The sequence below is a fragment of the Oryctolagus cuniculus genome, chromosome 2, assembly GCF_051225735.1.
Source record: "Oryctolagus cuniculus isolate XC-2025 breed Fujian yellow rabbit chromosome 2, ASM5122573v1, whole genome shotgun sequence".
In the NCBI taxonomy this organism is placed as follows: domain Eukaryota; kingdom Metazoa; phylum Chordata; class Mammalia; order Lagomorpha; family Leporidae; genus Oryctolagus; species Oryctolagus cuniculus.
In genome coordinates, this window is record NC_142868.1 from 147,380,544 (window position 1) to 147,388,834 (window position 8,291).

The window sequence follows — 8,291 nt, forward strand, 5'->3', positions numbered from 1 at the left end:
GAGCCTTTCTCTTGTGCAATAATTTACATGTTGTGTATGTTTTTTTTTTCTGAAACTTAGACAGCATGTATGGTATGTTATGGCTATTTTAAATTGTCCCTAATTCATTGCTAAGCAAACATGTTGCTGTTTCCAGTTCCGTTCTGAGAGAAAAAGAGAGAGAGAGAGAAAAAGTCCATGCTGCATACATTCTGTGATACATATCATGTACAGTTTTATTTTATAATGTGAGGAGGAAAAGCAGTCTTTGGAGTAACCCTCTATAGACAGAATAGACAGCACTGAAATAAAAATCTCTGTGAGCTAAATGTCTGTCTCTAAAGGGTTAAATGTATCAATTGGAGAGGAAAAAAAAAGGCCTTGAATTGACAAATTCAGAGAAAAACAGAAAAGTTTATTCTATCATTTGGTTTTAAAATATGAGTGCCTTGGAGCTATCAAGACCACATTGATGGTTCTTTCTACTTGTTATAAACATGTAGCTGAATTCTGCAGTGGGTGAGGTCATAAACCTTAGGACCTAGCATTTAATTCTATATTGTATTTCTCACAACAAAGGCTACCTAAAAGTATGACCCGTTATGTCCTAGTTAATCATCATTTTCCCTTTAGTTTTAATTTTGTAAACAAAAAACTGATTATACCAGTATAAAAGCTACTTTGCTCCTGTTGAGAGCTTAAAAGAAATGGGCTCTTCGGCCCAAAGTTTTATTTTTATTTTTTTAAATGACCATTAAATTGAATGTGTAACATGCAAAAGCCCTGTGACACCATTAAAATGCGTTAGTATGGAGTGTGTTCGATGAAGATGATTTGTTTTAAATACTGTCTTGAGAAAAAAAATTCTGGCACCAAAACAAATAGATCCAGACCCACTTGGTTGTCAAATGGACAATCAAATGATAAACTTTAAGACCTTGCATACCATATTGAAAAGAGACTGACAATATAAGATTTGACAGAGGGGAACAGAGGAAAAAAAAAGATGTGATTTATTAGCACAACGTGGTAATCTTTGCCAATTTAAACTAGAACAGGTGTATAAGCTAATACTGATACAATGATGATTAACTATGAATTCTTAAGACTTGCGTTTAAATGTGATTTTTTTTAAAAAAAAAGAGTTTTAAGAGTAGCAGTATATATGTCTGTGTTCCCTAAAAGTTGTACTTCATTTCTTTTCCATACACTGTGTGCTATTTGTGTTAACATGGAAGAGGATTCATCGTTTTTATTTTATTTTTTTTAATTTTTTCTTTTTTATTAAGCTAGCATCTGCCCCAGTTGGTGTTCAAATAGCACTTGACTCTGCCTGTGATATCTGTATCTTTTCTCTAATCAGAGATACAGAGGTTGAGTATAAAATAAACCTGCTCAGATAGGACAATTAAGTGCACTGTACAATTTTCCCAGTTTACAGGTCTATACTTAAGGGAAAAGTTGCAAGAATGCTGAAAAAAAAATTGAACACAATCTCATTGATGAGCATTTTTTTAAAAAAAACTTAGAAAAAAAAACCTTTGCCAGCCATTTACTTGACTAATGAGCTTACTTACTCGGACGCAACACTGCAAGCGCTGTGAATGGAAACAGGATACACTTAACATAGAAATGAATGATTGCTTTCGCTTCTACAGTGCAAGGATTTTTTTGTACAAAAGTTTTTTAAATATAAATGTTAAGAAAAAATTTTTTAAAAAAACACTTCATTATGTTTAGGGGGGAACTGCATTTTAGGGTTCCATTGTCTTGGTGGTGTTACAAGACTTGTTATCCATTTAAAAATGGTAGTGGAAACTCTATGCCTTGGATACACACCGCTCTTCAGGTTGTAAAAAAAAAAACATACATTGGGGAAAGGTTTAAGATTATATAGTAATTAAATATAGGAAAATGCACACTCATGTTGATTCCTATGCTAAAACACATTTATGGTCTTTTTTCTGTATTTCTAGAATGGTATTTGAATTAAATGTTCATCTAGTGTTAGGCACTATAGTATTTATATTGAAGCTTGTATTTTTAACTGTTGCTTGTTCTCTTAAAAGGTATCAATGTACCTTTTTTGGTAGTAGAAAAAAAAAAGACAGGCTGCCACAGTATATTTTTTTAATTTGGCAGGATAATATAGTGCAAATTATTTGTATGCTTCAAAAAAAGAGAAACAAAAAAGTGTGACATTGTACAGATGAGAAGCCATATAATGGCGGTTTGGGGGAGCCTGCTAGAATGTCACACCGATGGCTGTCATAGGGGTTGTACATATCCTTTTTTGTTCCTTTTTCCTGCTGCCATACTGTATGCAGTACTGCAAGCTAATAACGTTGGTTTGTTATGTAGTGTGCTTTTTGTCCCTTTCCTTCTATCACCCTACATTCCAGCATCTTACCTTCATATGCAGTAAAAGAAAGAAAGAAAAAAAAAGAAAAAAAAACAATGTTTTGCAGTTTTTTTCATTGCCAAAAACTAAATGGTGCTTTATATTTAGATTGGAAAGAATTTCATATGCAAAGCATATTAAAGAGAAAGCCCGCTTTAGTCAATACTTTTTTGTAAATGGCAATGCAGAATATTTTGTTATTGGCCTTTTCTATTCCTGTAATGAAAGCTGTTTGTCGTAACTTGAAATTTTATCTTTTACTATGGGAGTCACTATTTATTATTGCTTGTGTGCCCTGTTCAAAACAGAGGCACTGAATTTGATCTTTTATTTTTCTTTGTTTTTGTTTTTTTTTTTAATTTGGATGACCAAAGGTCATTACAACCTGGCTTTTTATTGTATTTGTTTCTGGTCTTTGTTAAGTTCTATTGGAAAAACCACTGTCTGTGTTTTTTTGGCAGTTGTCTGCATTAACCTGTTCATACACCCATTTTGTCCCTTTATTGAAAAAAATAAAAAAATTAAAGTACACAATGTCAGCTTCTTGTGTCCTCATTTGACACACTCTGTAAATTACTTCCAAGAAAAATAACAGGTTTTAAGAGAAGGCCAGTCAGTCTTTTTCAGTATTATTTCTATGGGTATTTTGATGCATGTATTATACCCTAAAGGAACATAAAGTACTTACTAATTAAAGTAGACATCACAAACCATGGAAATAGTTTGTAGGCTTTACTGTTCTAGAATAATTTTCAAGAAACTGAAGTTATTTTCAGTCTGATGCTAAGAACTTTTGCTCCATCTCTTAGCAGAAATCCATTCAGATAGAAGTGAAAAACTTGCTGGTAATAGCGTCTTCAACTTTTATTTCCTTTGGATTTTTTGCTGGTCCTGTCTAAAAGTTCTTTTCTATTCTCCCATCCTTGCCCTATCTTAGAACATCATAGAAAAGAAGGTGTTTGTGTGTGTGTTTTTAATTGGCTCTTTAGTTTCCACGTAAGAATCTTTCTCAAAATAACCCCACTCCTCAAATGTAAAAATCCAGAGACAAAGGCACCAGGTTTAAGAGAGAGAGAAAGAGAGAGAGAAAGAAAAGAAAAGAAATGGGCAACCAGGGGCAACCAGGCATAGCCAAGTCTCTGGAATAAGCCATTGGTTGATTCCCTGAGACACAAGTTGGTCCGCCTTGTGGATCTGAGGTCCCAACGACCCTCGATGCTACAGGTTGTTTCAGGTGTGTTGGTAGGGTCTTCGTGGCTCACAGCAAGGGAGGATTAGCCCTCAGTTCTCTTTGACCAACAGATTTATGAAGTGTATTTGAAAAGCAAGTTGGGCCTATCTTAAAAACCCCTCCTTAGCAATCTGTGTTGTCAGTTTAACAAATCCTGCATGTTGCAGCATCTATTTGCTTTATGAAAACACACACCTCTGTGATCCTGTCTCCCTGTTTCCAGTGTAGATGAATGGACACAACATTGTTCTTATTTTTTGTAAAAACCAAAACAAAAGTTGTTCTGTTGTCTTGTGGTAGCATTTTTTTGTTGCTCAGTTCTTGTGCCCTAGTGCCTGTGAGGTGACCTTCCATGTAATGCCTTTTATCTGCGGCAAGAATAGTTTTTATCTTTCCAAAATATAGTGAAGGTGGGTATTGAAAAAAAGTAGGGCAGGGAGGAATCCACGAAAGAGATATTTTGGGGAACATTGCATGGGAGCTGGGATGCGGTGGGGAAGTTGCCGTGGAGAACGTGATGTTGAGAAGAAACATGTGTGTTTTAGATTAGGTTACCCCAGAACTGAACCCGAATCGCTGTTCAAGACAGAGCTGTTCCCCAGCGCCATTCCCGTTCTAGGTGTGGTGACTCCTGCCCTGCCATATTAAATGTCCATAAAACCTCCAAGTGTCCCTATTACTCGAGCTATGTGTGCAGCTGTGTAGGCTTTATCTCCAGTATTCATTTTAATTTATCAGTATATGATGCTGTTAGTATAATTAGGTTTTGCATCCTGACAGACAGAATTGATGGTGGATTCTGTATACTTGCATGTTTGGATTTCTTAAATCAAGTGGGGAGTGGGAAAGGGTGCAAATATCTGGTGATAAATCACAGATTACGTCTGATTTACATGGTCTCAAAGTTCAATCAACTTATTGGGAGGCAGTCTTTAGTGTAGGCTCTGACTTACTGAAGCCTTCTGATAAAATATCATTTGTGAAGCTGAGTGAACAGTAGAAGCTTGAAAACCTAGCCAACAAGGATGTTAACTTGTAAATGACATTTTGTATCCGGAAATCCTAGAATTTAAAATCTTTTAAATATAAAACAACAACAATAAAACACCCCAATTTTCAAGGTGGAGTGATGATATATTTGTTAAATGAGGAAATAATCAGGACATTAATATCTCTCAGAATTGTCAAGTTTGGTAACCCTGTTGGTGCGCTGATGGAATGTCCTCTCCCTACCTGAACTCCTGATGCTGAAAATGTGCCTTTTTACCTTCAGCTTAATAAACAGGAAGACAGCAAATACCTCTCCTCACAGGTTTTAACCCAGAGACTCTTCCAAAGCACAGGCCCTCCCCTTGCCAAGGCCCTCTGCTACCCTCTATTTAGGACCTGCAAAAGGACCGAACCCCACACATTTAAAGGTTGCTAAGGAGTGAGGCGAACACGTCTTTCATTTGTACGAGCCATGGCAGGAAGTGTGAAGTAGTCGAGTGTTTCCCAGGGCACTCTGTGGATAGAACTGTTTATTTAAATACCATTTTTTTGTATATGCAATAAGTACATATTGTATATATTCATAACGCTTGAAGTGAGAATTTGAGAGGAAGTGGCTGGGGGAAGAGTGGATTAGATGTAATTTCCATCGGAGAAGTAAGGAAGCGAGGTGCTTTGTTCACAGACACTCCAAGAGTTTGCTAAACGGGGCCGGGATTATTGGGGGACCCACCCTGAAACGGAGCTGAGAAGCCGCAGGCTCCATCCTGTCCTGCTGCTAGCTAGCACCTGTAAACTCACAGCGTTTCAGGGAGGAAAGACAGTGGGTTTTCCCCTACACACACACACACACACACACCCCCTGATTTCTTAGGACAGTATTGTCGTTGTGTAGCTTCTTTAGGAATTCTGTCACTCCATTGTCCCTGGGCCTGATGTGTTCTGGAATGTTCTCAACCCAATCTCTTTTTTTTTTTTTTTTATAAACAACTTCCCATTTTTTAAAAAAATAATAAGAACAGGGACCGAGGCGCCTTTTGTCAGTACGAGGGTAGGACTGGCAGTGTTCTTTTTTAAAGACTGCTAACTTTTAAGTGGCTTGGCATGTTTTCCCAAGCGTCTCCTTAAGGCCCTGCCACTTTCCCGATTGAGAGTAAATGAACTCGTTTCTAGAGGAATGGACATCAGAACACGTGGACACACTTGGGATTCAATGGCTGCGGCCGCTACAGGTTGTAGACACGTTGCCCTCATCTGATCCCATTAGCCCGCTGTCCGTTTCCTACAGCACATGGCCAGGACATCAGCCTTCACAGGGGCGGGCCTGTTTCTCTCTCTCTCTCTGTTTCCCAGTGTCATCTGTGGATGTGGAATACAGTAATCCCTCCCTCCCAAATGGCAAAGGAGACCGGCTCAAGTGGGTCCTTTTACTTACCTGCCTAAATTTAGCTAACACAGCTCACCGGTTTATCCAAATACTGTTTTTCCTTTCTGTAAAGTGGCTAAAGCTATGCGAAGGGCGCATATGTTTCAGGTCTTTCATAGCAGACAACAGAAAAGACAAATTAAGCGGTTTCCCCCACGGACCCTCGGGAGAGGGAGCCCCCACATCCGCAGGGGGCTGTGGTCCGTGCCCGGGCTCTCCTGCTAGGGTGTTGCCATCGGGAGCAGGTCAGACAAAGAGGTTGGACTGGGGTGTCCGCTACAGTGGCTACAACGGCAGGGCCTGGGGAGGGGCACTGGGAATTCCCCAGAGCCCACCTGGACACAGCTGCGGGCCCTCAGCCCAGGTCTCCACGGCTCAGGGTGGGGGATGCGAGAGAGCAGCTGAGCGCCAGACCCCAGGCCTCCTGCCGGCGCCGAGTCAGGGCAGAGGAGGCCCCAAGCCCCCAGCTTCAGGTCGCCATGGCAACGAGGCCTGGAATGCCACTGTGGCAGCCTCCCCCTGGGCACACCGGACTCTGAGCTCTGCTACTTCAAGTCAATGTCCACAGCCAGAGAGGAACCCGGAGGAAACTGACCACTCCTGCCTCCCCTTTCTCCATTGCCTCCCCACTTACCAAAAACAAAAAAACAAAAATTAAAAAAAAAAACAAACTGCATGTTGGCAAGAAACTGCAGGCAGTTTTTGGTGCAATTTGAGAGCAACTATTCTGGGTTCTGGTCTTCTGAGAGATGTGTTCGCCTCTTGTAAATCGTTGGCTGCTTTGACGTTGAACTTGATGACATTTCATGTTTTCGTTGTGCTGCTTTTACATCAATTTTGAGTTTGTGTTTCTTTATAATTTTATTATTATTTTAAGAAAGTGTCCCGCTCCCCACCTCCCTCCCCCACTCTCCTCAACCAAAGGACTGTTCCCTGCTAAGTTCTCTCAGATGTAAGGGAAAGTGTTTCCTGCCAGGTGTATCCAGAGTTCATTAGGGCCATCGCGGGGTGGGGGCGGCGGCGGCGGCGGGGTGGGAGGGAGGGCGGCCTGGGGAAGCCACTCCACTCCGGGGTCAGGGCTATGTGGGGAGGGGAGATTGAGTCTGAAACTCACGCCTAAGACACCCGTGGCTCAACCTGTGGCTGGTTGGAGTTGGCGTTTAAAAAAGCTAGTCAGAGAACAGAAAATCGCTGGGCCAAGTCACACCTGTACTTTTTTTTTCCCTCCCCTTCCTCTGTCTCCAACCTCTCTCTAGGTTCTTCACACACCCCCATTCGGCGTAGTACCCAGAGAGCTCAAGATGTGTGGCAGTTTTCGGATGGAAGCTCGAGAGCCCTTAAGTTCTGAGAAAATGTGAAGCCCCCAGGGGCGGGGTGGACGCGCGCCGCCCGCCGACGCCTGCCGCCTGCCGCCTGCGTGGTCTGTCACCCTGCTAGTTTGTGATGTTTTCCGACAGTAGCCTCCAAGAAGCCGTTGTGCGAAGACAGTCCTGCGGAGTCCTCCCAGCCTGGGCCTGCAGCGCCATTTTATTTATATTTTTTAATAAAAAGTAAAAACACAAAAACAGACCCACATTGGAACAGTGAATCCGTCCCATAGCGAAGGCCCCCGGAGCATCGCCGACCCGAGTGACGTCCCGGCCCTATTGAAGCCAGCCAACCTAACTACCCGTATTGTGGAAATGAGCATGAGTCCCCGGCCCCTTGTTTCTATACATTCTATGTTGTCTTTTAAAAAGTGTGCTTAACATTGACACAATAAATGTTGGAGCTTTAGGTGGTGTCTGCTTGTTCTTTAACTTATCACGCGTCTAAGACGGTGCAGCTGTTTTAGGACTTTGTAGCTCGGCTGTTTCCTACAGGCACCCGTTGGGCGGGGAGGAGGAAGACTCGAGGAGTGGGTAGAAGACCAGGGGAAATAGGTTACCGCGTATCAGATGGTATAAATTTTCGAGAATCAAAATGCACAACTTAGTAGTAAATCACAATATCATAATTAATGTAGTAGTAGCGTTGCTATTTATTAATGCGGAAGTGTGGTTTCCCTAACTGTCTTGACTATAATTTGCATACCATTAAATAATGCATAATACAGCACACTGAATCCTGTTTTTCAAATATATGCTTGTGGTGGCTACCGTGCAGGATTTGAGTTTGTCTTTTAATTTAGCCCAGGAACGATAACATCACCGGATGAGTGGTAAATCCTAAGGAAGGTGATGAATGTCAGGGTTGCTTATTAGATATTCTAATTTTAGGCTCCT

The 8,291-nt window shown here is 41.2% G+C and overlaps 1 protein-coding gene across 13 annotated transcripts in view; it reads left to right on the forward strand.

The window, feature by feature from the left end:
- The window catches only part of BCL11A (BCL11 transcription factor A), a 99,921-nt gene extending 92,118 nt beyond the window's left edge, over window positions 1-7,803 (forward strand). For all 13 annotated transcript variants that reach the window (XM_051838543.3, XM_051838546.3, XM_051838552.3 and 10 more), the window contains one exon: window positions 7,284-7,803. Coding sequence is in view for 9 of the 13 variants with exons in the window: in XM_051838546.3 (XP_051694506.1) it covers window positions 7,284-7,385 (102 nt within the window). In the remaining 4 variants the exon portion in view is untranslated. The remainder of the gene's footprint in view (window positions 1-7,283) is intronic.
- The last annotated feature ends 488 nt before the right edge of the window (window positions 7,804-8,291 follow it).